At 32.8% G+C, this 20,139-nt stretch overlaps 3 protein-coding genes across 3 annotated transcripts in view; 2 read left to right on the plus strand and 1 right to left on the minus strand.

The window, feature by feature from the left end:
- The first annotated feature begins 5,355 nt into the window (after window positions 1-5,355).
- On the plus strand, window positions 5,356-8,112 carry LOC105215788 (ADP-dependent glucokinase). Its single transcript, XM_011189909.3, has 4 exons — window positions 5,356-6,236; window positions 6,320-6,484; window positions 6,549-7,275; window positions 7,337-8,112. The coding sequence occupies exons 1-4, from the start codon at window positions 5,884-5,886 to the stop codon at window positions 7,589-7,591; spliced, it is 1,500 nt and encodes a 499-aa protein (XP_011188211.2). The 5' UTR covers window positions 5,356-5,883; the 3' UTR covers window positions 7,592-8,112.
- LOC105215731 (AAC-rich mRNA clone AAC11 protein) overlaps window positions 7,866-20,139 on the minus strand; it is a 72,092-nt gene continuing 59,818 nt past the window's right edge. The window contains exons 2-4 of the mRNA XM_011189897.3: window positions 9,977-10,076; window positions 9,335-9,913; window positions 7,866-9,267 (exon numbers count right to left, since the gene is read on the minus strand). Coding sequence (XP_011188199.2) covers window positions 8,525-9,267; window positions 9,335-9,913; window positions 9,977-10,010 — 1,356 coding nt within the window. The 5' untranslated portion in view covers window positions 10,011-10,076 and the 3' untranslated portion in view covers window positions 7,866-8,524. The remainder of the gene's footprint in view (window positions 9,268-9,334; window positions 9,914-9,976; window positions 10,077-20,139) is intronic.
- On the plus strand, window positions 10,366-12,647 carry LOC105215767 (uncharacterized). The gene is made up of 2 exons (XM_011189885.3): window positions 10,366-11,252; window positions 11,311-12,647. Exons 1-2 carry the CDS (start codon window positions 10,549-10,551, stop codon window positions 11,759-11,761), a joined length of 1,155 nt encoding a protein of 384 aa, XP_011188187.1. The 5' UTR covers window positions 10,366-10,548; the 3' UTR covers window positions 11,762-12,647.

Below are 20,139 nucleotides of genomic sequence, written 5' to 3' on the forward strand. Positions count from 1 at the left end.
GTGAATACGAAAATTAAATTAAAATGTGTGGTTAAAAAAAAATGAAATAATAATAGTAATGAATAAAAAAATAAAGAAAAAATGTAAAAAAAATCGAAAAGAAATAAAATAAAAAAAAGAATATGAAAAAATATCAAAATAAAAAAAATATAAATAAAAAGAAAAAAAATTACGAAAAAACAAAAATGGAAAAAATATTTTAAATATTAAAAAAATTTAAAATATTATGTGAATATAAAAAAATGAAAAGAAAATAAAAATAGAAAAAATATTATAAATATTAAAAATATTATATGAATATAAAAAAATTAAAAATGGAAAAAATATTATATGAATATAAAAAAATTAAAAAAAAATAATGAAAATAATAAAAATTTAAATTAAAAAAATTATACGAAATAAAAACTTTAGTTTCAAAATATTTTTTTAAAGTAAACTTTATGCAATCAATTTATACAAATAAACGTAATTTATGTTTAATCTGAACTACACATGCATATTTATATATTAACAAAAACAGGAAATGGCAACCGGCGAAAATGTTTGGAAGTAAATAAAATTAGAAAAAGTGGCACAAAATAACAAAACAATAATCAATGAAATTTGCTAAAGTATGCATAATAATTAATTTTATAACGTTTTTCGTTTTAATTTTTTTGATAGAAAAAAAATTTAAAATATATTGAAAAAATATATTATAATTTTTTTATAATTAATTTTATAACGAATAATAAAATGTTTAAAAATAGAAAAAAATATTTTTATTATTAAAAAATTTTATTATAAATCAATATATTTTCAAAAATTCGATTATTAAATATAAAAATATTTAAATATTAATAAACAAATTAAAAAAAAAAAGAATTAAAAATTTTGTTATTAAATAAAAAAAATATTATAAATCAATATATATTCAAAAATTGGATTATTAAATAAAAAATAATTAGATATTAATAAACAAATTTTCAAAAAAAAAATTCAGAAAAAAGTGAACAAATATTTATAAATTGTTTCCAATATTTAAAAATTACTTAGTAATTATAAATATATTTTTTTAATAAAATAGTTTTGTTTTGAAAAAAATATTGCTTTATTCAAATAGGAAAATAAAATTTGTTAATCAAAAATTTTATTTTAAAATACTATATTTTCAAAAAATTAATTTAAAAAAAATATTTAGTAAAATAGAATACAAATATTTGAATTTTTATACTCTCGCAACAAATGTTGCTAAAGAGAGTATTATAGTTTTGTTCACATAACGGTTGTTTGTAACACCCAAAACTAAACGAGTTAGATATAGGGTTATATATACCAAGGTGATCAGGGTGAAGAGTGGAGTTCAAATCCGAATGGCTGTCTGTCCGTCCGTCCGTCCGTCCGTCTGTGCAAGCTGTAACTTGAGTAAAAATTAAGATATCTTGATGAAACTTGGCACACTTATTTCTTGGCACCATAGGAAGGTTGCTTCGAAAATGAGCAAAATCGGACCACTACCACGCCCACAAAATGGCGAAAACCGAAAACACATAAAGTGCCATAACTAAGCCATAAATAAAGCTATGGAAATAAAATTTGGTATGAAGGATCGCACTATGAAGGGGCATATTTGGATGTAATTTTTTTGTGGAAGTGGGCGTGGCCCCGCCCCCTACTAAGTTTTTTGTACATATCTCGCAAACCAATAGAGCTATATAAACCAAACTTTCTGCAGTCTTTTTGTTTAGCCACTTCCTAATACAGTCCAAAAATGAAAGAAATCGGATAATAACCACGCCCACCTCCCATACAAAAGTTAGGTTAAAAATTACTAAAAGTGGGTTAACTCACTAACGGAAAACGTCAGAAACACTAAATTTCACATAAGAAATGGCAGATGAAAGCTGCACTCAGATTTTTTACGAAATGGAAAATGGGCGTGGCGTCGCCCACTTATGGGTCAAAAACCATATCTCAGGAACTACTCGACCGATTTTAATGAAACTTGTTTTGTAATAGTTTCCTTACATCCCAATGATATGTTGTGAAAATAGGCCAAAACGCTTCACAACCACGCCTACTTCTTATATACCAGAACTTTGAAGACGATCTGAATCGTTTACTTTACAACATATAAAGTAAGCACTAGTGAAGATATCGGTGCAGAACTTTGCACAAATACTATGTTTATAGTGTGGCAGCCCCATTCTAAAAATCGCCAAAATCGGACCATAGGTTTTCAAGGCCCATATATCGAACACTAGGACCTCGGTGCTTCTAACTAACACCCGAACTTAGCCCTTCCTTACTTCTTTTAATATTGTTTTATACTATATATTTTTCATCAAAAATTTTCTTAAGTATGCCGAAAAATTAACATTTTATAACAAATAAGTAAATGTTTTAAACTAAAATATATTTTTAAATATATTTAGTGAAAATTACATTTTCAAAAAGCAAAACAATATAAGATAAAATAGATATTCGAAAAAAAATAGTAAAAAACTATATAAATATCTGTAAATTGTTTTTATATTTGAAAACTTGTTAGTACATATTTATATAATTTTTTATCAAAAATATGTTGTTTTTGAAAAAATTGCTTCAAAATACTCATTCTTTATAAATTTTTTTAAATTTAAAATTTAAACAACATTTTTAAAAAATAAAAAATTAAATAATACAAATTGTCAAAATTTCAAAATCAAAATACATATTTTGTGAAAAAATGGTATAAGTATTTGCAAATTTTTTGTTTTTATATTTGAAAATTTGTTAGCAAGTATTTATATAATTTTTTTATTTCATATAATTTTTTTTGATAAATATTGTTTTAGGTTATATATATGTTTTATAACATTTACAAATATTCGAAAAAATATATTTTAATGAGAGTCTTTAATAATACTTTATTTTAGCTAAAATCTCAATAATCGCCAAAATATACAATTAAACCAATATTGCACTACATTATACAAGCATCAACATCACACCAAGCCGCTTTACACACATTACCAGCAAAGTTGCTTTGAGCGCTGCTTAAAAAAATCAACGATATTACTCAGCGCCCGGGGCATGCTGCATGATTTTTTTTAACACTTAACGCTTACACTTTAACCTAACTGACGGAATCCGGCAACCGAACAGAGTGTACTTAAACAAGTGTACCTATAAACATGTCTCACAACATAGATGTATTTGTGCGCATGCGCAGCAGTACACACGCCGGCGCGCGCCATTAGCCGGCATATCATTTCCTATACACACTGTAAAGTGTTTGTTGATGCGCCCAATTGATGTCTAATTAATTTCACTAAATGCGGAACCATCTTTACAAAGCAAGCGACGTGTCGTATGAGTAACATTTCATATGAAATATAAAAAAAAAACTTAAAAATGAATAAAACGCACTTCAACCAAATATCAATAAACTACAAATTGCGTTAACAGCACATTTATAGCATACTTGTATACATGTACATACATTCATAGTGTTTTTATATAGACAAAAACCAGTTTGCTAGTTGCCGGTCGTTAGTGACTGCATGCAACTTGCCGGTTGTCCTTGCACTGGAAACAATTTCAAGTGCATGGACGCGCGCTTTAGTTGGCTTTTTCTAGGCAACGAGCACGTGATAAGCAACTGTAGATGGAGATGAAAAAAGCAAGTAGAGAAAATTGAAACAATTGCTGAAAAATTCCTACGACGCAACGGTAAAAATAACTCAAGGTCAACAGTTAAGCGTAGTAATAGCAAAACAATTCCCAACTGAAATGAAAGTAAATTTGTAAGAGGAGATGTGAGATGAGATAATGAATGTTGTGTGTCAGAGGTTGAGTAAAAAATATCAAAAAAAAATAAAAATTAATCAGTCAACAAAATACTGTTTTACGCTTGAAGTGGAATGTTAATTTTTTTTTTGCAAAACAAACAAGAAATTTTAGTAAAAAAAATTCAAATTATTAAACTATAGCATTATGACACAAATAATTCCAATATTCGATTTTTTTCGAATTACCGAAGAGCAAATTTGATATTTTTATATTTTTAACAAAATCATGTCTGAATTATAGGTTTTTATGAATACATAACAATACATATAAAGCGTTTCTCAAAAGGGACGATACAAAAGTAAACCGATAGGAACAGCAAACGACGCCATATTTTTTCCGCTCTTTTGACATTCCTCTTCAGTAAGGTTTGCACTTACATCATGGAAAGATATACGATCCAACAATGAGTCGAAATTATTAAACTTGACTACCGAAATTCGGAGTCGGAGGCCTCAACTTTAAGAGGTCGTCATAATCTAGGACGATCAGATCAACAATTGACCGTCTAGCGGAAATATGTGAAGCCACAGCCAGAGTAGACAATGTACCCGTGACAGTGAGACAGAGAAGTGCCCGTAGTGTTGAGAATATTGTTGTCACTAACGCATCTATTGAGGAAGACCGAAATCAGTCACACACAAATCGTTGTTAAGGGTTGGGCATCACTGTGACCTCGTTGTGCCGAATTTCGCGAAAAGATCTTGGCCTACATCCTTACAAGATCAAATTAACCCAAGAACGGTAGCCGCTTGACCACCAAAATCGTCGAATGTTCGTGAATTGGGATGAGCAACAATTTGAAAATGATCTGGATTTCATCGAGAAATTATCTTCAAGGATAAGGCTCATTTCTGGCTAAATGACTTCGTCAATAAGCAAAATATGAGTTACTGGTCAGTCAGCAAACCACATGTACTCCATCAGTCACCATTGCATCCCCGCAAAAAGTACGGTTTGGTGCGGTTTATGGGCCGACGGGGTTATTGGGCCGTACTGCTTCCGTGATGATCAAGACCGGTACGTTACTGCAAATGTAAATCACTACCGCACAATGATAACCGAATTTTTGGCCCGAATTGGATGATATGGACTTGGACAATATGTGGTTCCAACAGGACGGCGCCACAATCCACACAGCGAATACCACAATCCATGTTTGGTGAACGTGTTAACTCACGAAATGGCACAGTCAATTGCCCGCCTCGGTTCGACGTAGGGTTCAGGAACTGCACTTCTGCAAGCTTTTGTACCGCTCTTATTGAAAATCTCTCTTTGATACATACAATTATTTATTTATTATTTTTTTTTTTTTTAAGTAAAATAAATAAAAATAACATTTATTAATACTTTTATTAGTTAAAATTAATAATTTTAAATTCCATGTAGCACAGTGTAATAATGTTCAAAAATAAGAACTGCGTTATATTTACTCTTACACGGCACAATACCATCAATCTCAGCATAATTTCAACGCCGTCAAAATTTCAAATTGCAACGGCTTCCATTTTTCATTTTGTTTTCAAAATCACTTATCTTTTTCCTGTTTTTGTTTTGCTTGTGCCGCTGGCAGTTACTTTGTTGTTGTCTTGTGTTTATGCATTATCGGCATTTGTGTTCAGTTGGTCATTCCGTATCAATTTCTAGTTTCGCGTTATGAATATTTCATAGTCTTGAACTGGTGTTGAGAAAAAAATGTAAATTCTGCAGTTGTGGCATAAATATACAGGCAGAAATAATAATTTGTATGCATATGCATAACAACAACAACTACATAGTAAGATAAGAAAGAAAAAAAACGTAGTTAACCAACAGCATCAGTCAAAGCGGTTTGATGTGTGGCGTGGAGTGTGAGCCGGAACAGCAGCCAGACAAGTTGTAGAAAAAAATCTATTTCCACAACGAAAAGTCAACGAATTTTCTTGTAGTGTGAAAAAAAAAAAACTAATAAAAGTTTTACAAAACGCAGAACATAAATAAAAAGCTGACGCTTTAAGAAATAGCTACATATTTATAGACTCAAGGTTGACGAGTGCCAAAGCGGCTTGAAAAAATAAAAAGAAAAAAAATACAATGACTTCGGTTATAAAGTACATGTCGCTGGTGACCACCTGCTCGGTATTTGCAGCGCTAATTTCTATTGTTTGGCAAGCATTCTTGTCACTTAAACAATTAAACAAAACCACTTCAATTTTGACGGGGCTGCTGGCGATTGAAGGCAGTTTAAAGAAGCCACTACAAGCGCCCAAGGTTGCTGTGGGTTATGGTGCTTGCACAGATTTGTTGTTGCATGCGACAGACTTTCTAAACTATACGGAGGAGTTGGTAAAAGGTGTTGGTCCAGAATTTACAGTAGACGAAGTGAATGACAGACAAGAGTTGCTACAAACATTCGCATATTATTTTCAAAATGGTGCAGCAGCAGAGTGAGTGCATACATATATAAAAAATTTGGATAATTTGTTTGCATACTTAACAGTTATATTATTATCACTTTTTAATATTGCAGACGCATCATGCCGAACACCGATTTGTTTAGGGAACTTGTACAAATTGCCAAAAATAGACACCGTGACAGCATACAATGGTTCCTTGGCGGCAATGCACCACTTATGAGCACACGCTTTCATTTGGAAGGCGCTGATGTACTCTTAGGCGCGCGCATGTCAAAGAAGTGAGTAACGTTAAGCTACAAACAATTGTTATAACCATTTCACTTGAATAATTATTTCCCCTAGATTACGTCGCCTAGTACCGGAAGAAATAAAAATAGCAGGTGATGAGATTCCTGAAGATGACATCCACTTAATATTGGAGTACAAGTCCGGTGACACCTGGGGTCCACTTGAAGCGCCACGCGCAAATCGTTATATACTACACAGTGATCAAAATAATCCGCATTTGAATTCAGTTGAACATTTCGATGCGGCTGTGCGTAATTTCCGCCCACGTTTACTCGTTATCAGCGGCATACAAATGATGGATAGCTATAAATTCGCACCGGGTGTACGTGAGGCCCGGCTACACAAAGTGCAAGAACAAATCACATCACAAACATCGGCGACATTGCAACATTTCGAAATGGCAAGTTATGTCGAAATCGAATTGCTACAATTGCTGCGCCAATACGTGCTGCCATATGTGGATTCGTTAGGCATGAACGAGCAAGAGTTGGAAAATTTGCGACAGGTGTTAACACATGGACGCACAACGCTAGCTACGGACTGGAATCCACGTTTGGCCACAGCCTTAGATCAAATGCGTGATGTTTTTCAACTTTTAGCACAAGATTACTACAAAAATGCTACTGGCTTGCCACGGCGTCGCCTCCTCACACGTATACATGTGCATACACTGGCCTATCAAGCATTGTTAACCGTGCGTGACTCGCAGTGGGAGCGCACACAATTGGCTGCGGCTAAGGCAGCACTCACAGCACACCGGCATGTTTGCCAAACTGATATGGTTTGTTATTAAAAAAATATTTGAGGTTAAATACATTTTCATGCAAAATTTTGTATTCCAGATCAATCCCGAATCTGCATTACTCATCTTAGACGACAGTTTTTCTACCAGCGCACGCAACAAGAACAAAGCCAGTCGCATACAATTTAATCCACAACAACCTGTGCCCTGCTGGAATGAAACTATCGCTGTGAATGATCAGAAGTCATTACCTATCGAGATCTGTGTAGCTCCGGTGTTAGTGTGTCGTGTGGCAAAGAAAACTGCTGGCGCTGGCGACAATATTTCGGCGGCCGCGTTATCCCAACAGTTGTAAATGCATATGCATGTGTATAAGTGGCGTGCCGTGACGTTATATGTTAAGCAAGTGCCCTCTCCAAACGACTGTTGCAACCCAGAGTGACCTTAAAACACATATGGATCCTATGACCTGTAGTAATGGACGGAACAATAATTTAAAAGAAAATATATACACGTTTCTTTTACATATTTCTCAAACATTCCACAACGCGCAAATTATAACCTATTTGATTGTTCCTTGAAGTGATTGACGGTGTTTATATTATAGCGTATATTCTATATTTTTAGTCTAAAATTCATATTAACTGTGTTCATTTAACTACGTGAACTGTAGTGTAATAGTTATATTACAATGTTGATGATTTTTGTTTTGTACGTGGTGACGTCTCGATAATTAAATTACATCCCTAGTTGTTTACTAATTTATTAGGCTGCATTAAAAATTTAAATTATAAGAGTATGGAGATATTCGCATATTGATAAATTGAAAAATAACAGAAAAAAATATACACAGTTATTAATAAAATAACAAGAAATTAACAAAAAAAAAACGAAAAATTAAAAAAAGATAACGAAAAATTAAAAAAGTATGACGAAAAATTAACACAAATTTAACCGAAAAACAATGAACAACTTGCCGCTAATATGTACTTAAACAATTTGTTAAATACTATATGTATTTAAAACGCAAAAGTCGTTTTTAAAATGAGAAATTATTGAAATGAATGTTCAATAATTGCCTATTGATGTTAGATTTTTACATTCCTCTTTTATTTAACCGTTGCATTTTGACTTTATAATAAATATGCATTTGTAAGTTAAAACCTAAATATAAACTTTTTTATTTCTGCTCTTACATCCTCACAACACTTACCGCTTACGGGTATCACTTAATAGCTAAGAAAAGATCAACTTTATAGCAAATAAAATACAATCAATAGCCAGCACACTAAAGACCCGGCATCACGTATGCAATATTGTCCAGTGTCGCTGTAAGGTTTTCACTTAGCTGCGGCTTTCGTTCCAAACCGGGTATGCGTGTGGTCAGGCACAGTAGTGGTCCCAGTGAGCAAAGCAGACTGTCTAGCAATACGGAAAGACTACCAGATACCGCAATTTGGCCTTCATGTTCTTTAAGTCGCTCACCGATGATGGTCAAACTCTCACCCAGCAGCTTTAGGTGCGCTGCCGTATCAACGGGCTCAATGTTTGGTTGTGACGACTTTCGGCTGTGCGAATTTACGGTATGTGTGGTGACTGTTGTGTTGCTCGTGTAATTGTTGTTTGTTGTGGTTGTGTTGTTGGTAGCGTGTATTTGCGTTGTGGTATTATTGTTATTTACGCCATTGCCACGATTATGACTATTATTTCGGCGACGTTTTGTTGTTAAGCCCGTTGTTGGGGATTCGTTTATGCTGCTTGCCACCGAGATTGAGTTGCCACGTGGCTTCCCTCTGTTCGATTGTGGCACACTTATTGGTTGTGGCGTTTGCTCTAGCTCTTCAGCTAGATTTTTGTTTCTAGTTGTGGGTTTGAAATATGCTGAATATGGATTCGGTGTATTAGGCGTTACGCGCTCACGTGACTTCGCTTTAGTGGCTTGAATTTTAGCTTTACGCCGCCATGAATCTTTCTCCTTATTCGAGACATTCGCCCATAATTCACCAAGCCGTTTTGCGGTATTCGAGAAGTCTAAGGTATAAAAAATAAAATATTTTTTTTTTTTAATTGTTTATATTTAGGCTAAACTCTAGCTTACCTAGATCTTGTCCTTTATTTAATTTACCAGATTTACGTAACTCTCGCGCCCACATACTGTACGCGGTATAACGTGTTTTGCCTTTATCCTTCCGTTCAACTTTGCCCGTCACAACACGTCCATCTTTCAGCACTCTCCGCTTATTTGCCTTCTCTGTCATATATAAACTTTGTCGCACTTTTGACTCTGGATTACCGTTGCTGTCCGTCGGTTCACCATCCACAATGCCCGCCACTAGCTCTTTAAGGTCATCATCAGAATCACCTGTTGGCGTATTGTTATCACCATAATTTTCGCCATCTGTACCGTTGTCCGACATTTCATCGTGCAATTCGGTATCGTCTTCAGCTAAATCACTTAGATCACCACCTAATTCATGGCTAACATTAATGTGGGATCTGCGTGCGGGCCGCCCAACACCACCCATAATGTTTCTACCACGTACATTACCGTTACGCGTCGGCAATTTTGCCGCTCTTTTCAGTTTCTTTTCCACTTCATCTGGCGATTGAAAGTCGAGTAGTTTGGATGATTTCTTACGTACGCGTCCACTTCGGGATACGCCAGTCACTTGGAATTCTTTAAGCGTTTAATATTATTAGTGTCTGACAACATATAGCAGATAAAACTTGGAGTACTTACCCTTGCTAGCAGTGGTATTCTGAGGCGTTTCCATAGCTATTGGAGGCAAAATTTAGATTTTTGATTTTTGTGATTTGTTTTGTTCGTAATTCGTTGCGTTCTATCAGGAAAATTTCGACAGAAAACATGTGAAGGCAAACGAGAATATAACACAGGGTTGCATAGAATATATTTTAAATTATTGTGTAACAAATTGGCACGGATAATATAAATATTAAATTATCTACTATTGTTTACAAAAGTTTTTTAATATACTCTTGTTGCGCTGAAAATTTATAAAATTTTGTTTAAAATTAAAATAAATATATATAAAAAAAATGTTTTTTTCTTATTGCATGAAATATTAAACACTACCTTTCATGCAACCCTGTGACGGCTGCAAATTTCCTTCAGTAATTGGCGCTTTTCCGCAGTTTGGAAGAAAACAAAGGAGAAGGTGTAAGAAAATTCAAGCGTCTCCAAGCGCTTGAAGTATATTTAATTATAAATTCCATCATTTTGCTAAACTACTGCTGCAGAGCTCAGTTTAAAAAAAATCCTTTGATTAGGACTAACTAAAAACACCCATCAAAATGACGACGGAAACAACTCCTCAGCAGCAGCAGCAACAACAACAAATTCGCATTGCGCTGTCGGAAATTCCTAGCCGCCTGGAAGCGCTGCGTTTTGCCAGCGGAGGCGCTACAACGCCTACAGCTACACCAAATCGGCGCAGTCCCAATGAGCCAACGCCAGCAACAATATTTAACACACCACATCTTCTGGACAATACTACAAATGTAGCACTCTCTCAGGATAACATCTTATCGCCAATGCCATCACCCGATGAAATGATAATACGTCAACGTGGTCGACGTCGCTTTAACAATGGTTTATCACCGGATGTAGGGAATACGCCACTACGTATGCCCTTCCAGCGTACACCAACAAAAGTACCACTTAGCACCAGCATGATATTGCGCAGTTCACCGCGTAAGCGTCTCACAATGGGTAGTACACCACCAGCGCCTGAACCACCAGTGATGCCTTCACCAACGAAAGCAAAACAGCAATTATGGCCAACGGGTACACCGATGGCGAAGAAATTGAGACTTGGCGGTGAGGATGGTAACTGTGGTAAACCAATTGCACAAACGAATGAAGAAACACCGCTGCCAGTGCTGTTGCAAGGCATGTCGCAACAACAACTTATTGATCTAATTGTGGGAGAATTAGTTGCGGGTGATACTAAAACTGAGGAGCAATTGCGCACACGTCTGCCAATGCCGGATATAAAGTAAGAATTGCTTTTTTAAAATAATTTGGTAGTTTTAAAATTTTTTTTGTTATTGTAGCCCACTAGAAGAAGAGTTATTGCATGCCAAACGTCAAATATTTCGCTCACTACCAACATCACGGCTTTGCAAGAAAACCGACAGCAGCGCTTATTCTCGTGCGGCGCTACATCTCAGCGAATTTAAGCGTTTGCTTAATACACAAACAAAACAATTATATGACTCAGGGAATTGGGACGCATTGCTGGACTATGTGACCATGGCTTGGCCAATTGTACGCGCCACACCGCACTGGGATAGCGCTACGCATAATGTAACCCGTCGTCAATGCTTCAAACTGCTGGCATGCCATTGCATAGCTGCGTTGAAAAACGGTGGCCAACGTTTGGGTATGGCGCGTCTACACGAAGCCGAACGTAACTTGCGCGAATGGACGCGTGACTACGAAGATGTGCAATCGTGTTTGAGCGCATTGAACAAAGCGATTGCCAAAGGACGCGCAACGCTCTAGTATATTCCTAATCAGTTTAGCATTTGTAGTTTTAGAATTTTAATACGAAAGACTTAGCGCATGATTTTTAATAACTATATATATATATAGTAGTGTTGAAGACTTGCACGTTTTAGAATTTTAGCATTTTAAAGTTGCCATTTATTGCATATATTAAAAAAAACAGCTGGTTATAGCGATTTATTGTGATCATAAAGACAAGTGACAAATACAATCACACATTTAACAAAAAATCCAAATTTATACATACACACACAGTAACTTTTATGAATTTAAGACCATGTATTGTTTTTACATATTCTAGTTTAATTCGGTAATTGCATTATTGTATATATTTGTAACAGCATTCATATAAACGCGCGCCAGTCTAATATATGTTTTTTAATAATTGTTTGTACAACTTGTACAACTTTTCAAAATATTTTCACACAACATTTGTAATTAATAAAAAACCAATTGTATATTTCATTATTGTTGTGTGCGCTCTATACTCAAAATTATACTAAAATTGCACGCTTAGTCATTTGTTAACGCATTTTAACGTTTGTTAGCAGCCATAACACATGCCGGTGGTACATTAAGCTTAAGCAAGTTTAGCAATTGTTTATTTACGCCTATATTCGGTATTATTATTATTATTATTATTATTATTAGTAATTTCATATTTTTAAGTTTAAAAATTTGCAATAACTCCATGTTAGGTCTCTAGTAAGTAACGTATGTGTACTAAACTCGTATATGCTGGTATACCATAACAGTTATCTCTTCCCCGCAAATCATGTCATACTGTTATTTTTAATATGCTTTCACTTAGTGTTAAGATTTTTATTCAGAGTTTTTATCAATATGAATATAATAAAGTATGTACATTTTTACAAGCTGAAAATTTTGAATTTTATTTATTATTTTGAAAGTTAAGCAGAATATTTGTGGTGTTTAAAAGGACTTGATACAATGTAAGGAATGACGGACCTTAAAGAGCTATACCAGTGTAACCCATGAAAAATTAGACGATTTTCGTGAATTTTTTATAAGGAAGTACTATATCGAATGTTTCGAAGCTTTTTTGGACATACTAAGGTATACTTTCACCTATATTTTAAGATTTTTGTTTTACAAAAGTATTGAAAAATAACGGAGCTATGTTCTGCCTTGGGAGGTGTCAAACAAAAACTCCCCAACTGCTGACATGATTCCGGCCGAATAAGTAGCTGAAACAAAAAAAATCAAAAAGGTTATTATTGTATTATTTTCGTATACAATGATCTACGATTTTTGAAAAATATCAAAAATTAAAAAAAATGTTGCAGTTTCGAAAAAGAGTGTCATTTTTTAATGCTAAATTGAAAATTTTCAATAAACTAAAAAGAGGTAGGTGATTGTATAGTAAATATATCCAAGAATACTCGGTTTCAATTTTAAGTCGATCGGTCAATTTCTCGTTGAGTTATGATGTTTGTTAAAGTTTCGACTCTTTAGAACGCTGCCATTCAAAAACTTTTCAAGATACGACCTTACCGCTTTCACAATATATTTTTGAAAGTTAAACTATCGAAGAAGCAAAAAATAAAATAAAATCGATTTTTTTTTTAATGTTACATTGGTATAGCCCCTTAATGGTCAAAGGATGGTAAACCTTGCTAAATTTTTCAAAATTAATTGAGAAGTTTTTAATTTAAAAATTTTATTTAATTTCTTCCGCAATTTATTTGTACTACAAATAATTTTCTCTTTCAACTCACCGTTCTTTAAAATATAAAACTAAATAGTTAAATGCTGAATTTAATAAAACGCACAATAATTAAAATCACTTCATCGTATTTTATTTATTTATACACATTTATAGTACTTCGCTACATACAAACCTACATTTAGTATTTACAAAAATATCTTCCTTTCATAACCTAAAATCTATGCTAACACGATTTGTTAAGTAACTTCATTCACGTTTATTTACATTTAAATTATATTTATACATATACAGTTATGCATTAAAACAAGTTTAATAAAAATATTATGACAACAGCTTCCATATATGACAGCGAAAATATTTTGGTATATTTGTATGTATTTCTTAAATTATATTTTTAAATAATCATATTTGTTGGAAAACACATTCTCACGTGCATAAATATTTACATTTTATTATTTAATTAATAGTTTTTTGATTTTTTTTTAATAATTGTGTTTTAAACATTTTTTATTTAAAATTCGCTTAAAACTAGTTTAACACATTTGTTTGGTATTGTAGTTGTTGTTGTGAGTTGTTATCGAAATCAAATATTGTAATATACAGAATATAATACAATTGAACTTTCATAACTCGAACTCTTGAATTGGCAAAAGAAGTCAAATTTCATAAAAATTTTCTTCCGTAACTCGGAAATCTCTAAGTAAATTTTTTTTGTGGATTAAGGTGACTCGAGTTAGAGAAGTTCAACTGTACAATAATTCGGAGTTCAAAAAATAAATTTGGTTTTTTAAAGGGTTTAGTATATTTTTAAAAGAAGTGGTTAGTGTCAGTTGGGTTCATTTTAGTTATTTGGTTCTTTGGTATGATGGTTATAAGTCTGGTTAGTATATGTAATATTTAAAACTTTGTTGTGTATACTTATGTACTATTGTAAAACACTTCATGTGACATCACTTTCTTAGCAATTAAACCTGCTAACAACAATGTACAAGAACATTTATTTATTTTCCTTAGACAAACTTTTCTTAGACAGCTGCCATTTCGTTTTGCAGATTTGTAGAATTGCAAAGATTTTTGTTAAAAGAATTCAGGTTCGTATTCAATTCCATTAAGACTCTTAACACTTCTGGCTATATTTTATTCCTCTGTGATTCTCAGATTTCTATTAAAGAAATTACTGAAATTTCACACTTCAAAATTATTTTTTGTTATTTTTCGGAATAATAATCGCGACCAGCAATCCATTGATGACCTCTACAGTTAAACTGACTAAGTACATACTACTTATATATTACTACGGAAATAATTTTAACCATCGCAACACGTAGCATAGAGTATAAGGGTTTTGTTTGCACACTGTTTGCAATTTTATCGAATTTTTTCGCTTTTCATTCTAAACATTAATTCTGTGCCTGCTTAGAATGCTTAAGAACGTTAATAGAACAGCCAGCAGCAGTAAGGAACCAGTAGTCATTTGTCGGGAAGCTCCGGAGAGGTATCGCCCTGTAAGAAGAAGAAAAATAAATATTTATTATAATTATTATTATTTTTTTTTTAATTTTAAAAATTATAAATTCTGCATACAGGTGAACTTCTATAAGTTCTTAAGAAGTTCTCCATAACTTGAACTCTTGAATTGGCAATAGAAGTCAAATTTCATATAATTTGCCTTTCGTGACTCGAAATCTTTTTAACTCGAAGTTTTTTGTGGACTATTCGAGTTAGAGAAGTTCAACTGTATTAATAAGGAAGTATAAATAAATAAGGAAGTTTTTAAAATATTTTTTTTTGTTTTTTTTTTTTTTTATATGAATATTAATATATTATTTAAAAAAAAGTATAATCCAGCAATTCTCGGGATAACTTAAATCAATGTTCGAAACAATTTATGGAAAATTCCAGAAAAAATCTTTAAATAAAATTGATTTGAATTGATAAAGGACGAAATTAAAAACAGGTAAGGAAGGACTAAGTTCGAGTGTAACCGAAAATTTTTCACTCTCGCAATTTATTTATTTAATTTAATTAGATAAGACACAATTTGACCCACATAACATAATAAAGTCCACAAGAATAACAAAGATCGTTATTTAGTATATGAGGACTGGGATAATTCCTAGACCGTTTTCAGCCATTTTCACCACCTAGCAACATTATACCCAAGACTATACGCTTACATAATTTTGATATTACATTACCGAATCTTCAAAAACCCCAACATTAGATATATGGGAGCTAAAGGATGTTATAACCCGATTTCGCCCATTTTTGGCACAGAGACCCATTAGAAGAAAAATATTTCCTCTACATTTCTTTAGGATATCTGAGAGATTTACCGGTATTTTTATTAAAAAAGTATCAATTGGCACTGAGGTCTTCTAGTTCTATATCTGGGGTCTTGAAAACTTATATTCCGATTTCGAAAAATTTTCAACAAGTGATGCCACAGTTCAAATACAGTATTTGTTTAAAGTTTTTCCGTTTTCTTCATAGGTTTTTGATGTAGATATTATGGAGTGAACCAATCAGTTGGAATTTGTGGTATATGTGAAGTAGGCGTGATTGTTAACCGAATTCTAACATTTTCCAGCAAGATTGTTTATTAGAAAATATTATTATGTACCAAATTTCATTGAAATCGGTCAAGTAGTTTCTGAGATTCTGATTTTTGACACATAATTGGGCAGGTTTAATATTTTTTTTGTAAAATTTAGTAGTTTCTGAGGTTTTCTTTAGTGGGTTAACGCACTTTTAATAGTTTCCAACATAATTTGTGTATGGGAGTGGGCGTGGTTATTATCCGATTTCATTCATTTTTAAAGGGTATGATGAGTACCTTTTCGGTCAACATCACTTTGTGGGTGTGGAAATGGTCCCGATTTCGCCTATATAGCGAAGGTACCAAGGAATATGTGTACCAAGTTTCATTAAGACATCTCAAGTTTTACTGAAGTTATCGCTTGCACAGACGTATTATTTCTCGTTAACCTGATCTTTTTGAAATATACATATATATACTATTATATGAGAGTATATAATTGTTTTTGAAAGTTTTTTTTTTTAATTTTTTACCAACATAAAAGATGGCACTCCTCGCACTACTTCTAATCTTAGATGCCTAGTTCTGTTTATATTATTTTCTATCTATTCTTATTTTATATCTATGCTAATTACATTCCTATATATCAATATAGTATACATACATACAGTTATATATAGATATCAGTTCAATTATAGCACAACCATTGAAAAGCCTTCGGATCATCATACTATTTCTATTTCACTACACAGTCGGGAACGCTTCAATTCCCCATTCAGCGTGCGATTTCAACAATTAAATGGTGACAGAACAAGGATTATGTTAATCATAATTATTGTTGAAAGTAACTTTGACTCATTGCCAGATACCTATGTAGATGTATGAGAGCATTTTAGGAAGCATTTTAGGAAGCATTACAATCGCGCCATATACATATGTGGAAAGTACGAGCATATATAGATTTCATACAACATAATAAGACATGACTCAATGCAATGAACGTCACAAAAGAGAATTTATAATTATACAAATTTTATAAGAAACGGTAGAGGCAATTCGAGTCGTTATCGCTTTCTTTCGTATAAAATGTGAATAATAACAGATTTACATATAACCATACGCATTCATTCATGTCGCTACTGTCTTCTGCAAAATCTATGCAGATGACTAAGCAGCGCACACGCTGACGAGTGACGAATATTAATTTGCAACTTTGTGGTTTAAGGAGTTATTGGAATTACCAAATGGGAAGCAATGAGTCTAATACAATATTCATATATTGGCGTTTAAATGAATATAGCGGATTGTAAAGACATGATTTTTTGAACTTTATGTAAATCGATTTCTTCTTGATGACTTATAAAATATGGTCCAGTGATTTATAAAGCGATTGAATGTTAAAAAAATTGGACAGATATCTTCCAAATATTTTGCGGTTTCTTGAAAAAAAAAATTAGTTTCTTTCAAACAAGTCCAAAACCACTCCCGACTCGGTTACGCAAAATATTAATCATCAAAATTTGATTAACAAATAAAAATAAATTAAATTAATCACCAGTTTCAAGAAACATCTGTTAGATATAAATAACCAATCTTCGAAAATATTATTTTTTTTAAAGGTATAGAAATAGTTTTTAGAAAATTCGCTGACTTTCACATATATAAATATTGTGATTTTTTTTCTTATAAACAAATAAGATATTTTCAACAAGTAAGGAAGGGCTAAGTTCGGGTGTCACCGAACATTTTATACTCTCGCAATTTATTTATTTAATTTTATTAGTATTATATAATACACAATTTGACCCACATCTTCGTCATATATATTGTATAAAATCCATTGAAAGTTTGAAAACCCTAATATTAAGTACTTATATGGGTGCTAGGTGAAGTTATGACCCGATTTCACTAATTTTTGGCACGGAAACATATTATTAAAAGAAAGATATTCCCTTCGAATTTCTTTAAAATATCTGAGAGCCTCTATTTTCGGAAAACAAAATTTGAAGCACTGAGGTCCTCATGTTCGATATATGGGGCCTTGAAAATTTATGGTCCGATTTCAACGATTTCAGAAGGGCGATGCCACACTATAAATGTAGTATTTTTGCAAAGTTCTGTTTCGATATCTTCTCTAGATATCATCATTATATATTGTAAAATAAACGATTCAGATCGTCTTCAAAGTTCTGGTATATACATATGTAGGAAGTAGGCCGATTTGCCCTATTTTCACAACATATCATTGGGGTGTAAGGAACAAACCAAAATTTCATTGAAATTCGACGAGTAGTTTCGGAGATATGGTTTTTGACCAATAAGTGGGCGGAGCCACACCCACTTAAAATTTTTTATACCAATTTGGGCTGAGCCCTTCTTTACCTTTTTTATAATGAAATTTAAGGTCTCTGTTGGTTTTCCTTACTGAATTAAAGCATTTTTAGTAGTTTACAATGTAACCTTTGTATGAAAGGTGGGCGTGGTTGTAATCCGATTTCTTTCATTTTTGGACTATATAAGGAAATGCCTGAAAAAACCGACTCCTGAGAGTTTCGTTGATATAGATTTAATAGTTTACGCAATATGTACAAAAAACTTAATAGGGGGAGGGGCCACGCCCATTTTCCCAAAAAAAATTACATTCGAATATGCGCCTTCCTAGAACAAACTTTTGTACCAAATTTTAATTTCATAGCTTAATTTATGGCTTAGTTACAGCTCTTTATGTGTTTTCAATTATCGCCATTTTGTAGGCGTGACAGTGGTCCGATTCCGCTTCGAACTTAACCTTTTTATGGTGCCAAAGAACACGTGTTTCAAGTTTCATTAAGATATATCAATTTTTACTCAAGTTACAGCTTGCACGGACGGACGGACGGACAGACAGATATTCGGATTTGAACTCCACTCTTCACCCTGATCACTTTGGTATATATAACCCTATATCTAACTCGTTTAGTTTTAGGACTTACAAACAACCGTTATGTGGACAAAACTAGTATACTCTCTTTATCAACTTGCGAGAGTATAAAAATGTACTTTTTATAGATTTCCTGCTGCAAATATTTTAATCTGATATAGGTAATAGTTATCTAATATAGACTTTAAAAATATTTATTAATTAAACAAATATACAATTTCATAAATTTCGAAAATCTGTTATATTATTTATTTATACACATTCCTCTCTGTTTAGGCGCTAATAAATTTATTCTAAACACTCCAATTTTAAAGTCCCAACCGGCATAAATAAGTACTCCAATATCAATGTTGTTGCAATGACTCCTACGCACCACTTTGTGGTGAAAGTGTTTGTGCCACGTTCGGTGCACTGTGCCAATAAATAATGACTACAAACACCTTTCCCCTCCCACACACACAATGCAAGGAGCAACAAGTTTTAAGGTAAACATATTTATGAGAAATCAAAAAGAAAACTGAAAATCTCACAACAACAGAAACAACAACAACAAATTATATAAATAAATAAATTAGTGAAAACGCAGACGATATGCTTGATGGAGCGGAAGAGTTGCTAATGTGAGTTCTAATTTTTTCTGCATTAGAAGTAGCATTGAAAATAAATTACACATGTGTGAAAATTCACATTAGGCGGGGTCGATTTTCTGAGGAAAACTTATAAATTAGCGATTTCTTTAGCTTTTTTGCCCTTTATCAGAGAAAAAAACAAGTAAGAAAGGGTGAAGTTTGGGTGTAAACGAACATTTTATACTCTCGCAATTTATTTATTTAATGTTAATAAGATAACACACAAAATATTACTATATATGTATATGAAAGCTGGATTTATTCCTGTACCGATTGCAAACAATTTTTACCACCAAGCTACATTATATCCAAGATATGTTATTGACATAATTTATCTTAATATATCTCACATATTAACCAATTCACACGGTATAAAGTCCACTGGAAGCTGAAAATTCGTATATCGGATATATGGGAGCTAGAGGAAGTATTGACCCGATTTAGTCCCTTTTTGGCACAGAGGCACACCATTATAAGAAACACATACCATTTGAATTTCTTTAGAATATTTAAGATATTTGTCTATATTTTTAGTAAAAAATGGCCCACCAGCATCGGTAGCTGGAGACTAGAAATTCATAGTTCGATTTCGGCCAT

This window comes from Zeugodacus cucurbitae, chromosome 4, assembly GCF_028554725.1.
Source record: "Zeugodacus cucurbitae isolate PBARC_wt_2022May chromosome 4, idZeuCucr1.2, whole genome shotgun sequence".
Classification (NCBI taxonomy): domain Eukaryota; kingdom Metazoa; phylum Arthropoda; class Insecta; order Diptera; family Tephritidae; genus Zeugodacus; species Zeugodacus cucurbitae.

Excerpts from the sequence above, each read along its gene's own strand:
- LOC105215788 (XM_011189909.3), top strand. The coding sequence starts at position 5,884 with ATGACTTCGGTTATAAAGTACATGTCGCTGGTGACCACCTGCTCGGTA. Across the intron at positions 6,485-6,548 it reads GGCGCGCGCATGTCAAAGAA|ATTACGTCGCCTAGTACCGG; the intron begins GTGAGTAACGTT and ends TATTTCCCCTAG. Across the intron at positions 7,276-7,336 it reads ATGTTTGCCAAACTGATATG|ATCAATCCCGAATCTGCATT; the intron begins GTTTGTTATTAA and ends TTTGTATTCCAG.
- LOC105215767 (XM_011189885.3), top strand. The coding sequence starts at position 10,549 with ATGACGACGGAAACAACTCCTCAGCAGCAGCAGCAACAACAACAAATT. Across the intron at positions 11,253-11,310 it reads CTGCCAATGCCGGATATAAA|CCCACTAGAAGAAGAGTTAT; the intron begins GTAAGAATTGCT and ends TTGTTATTGTAG.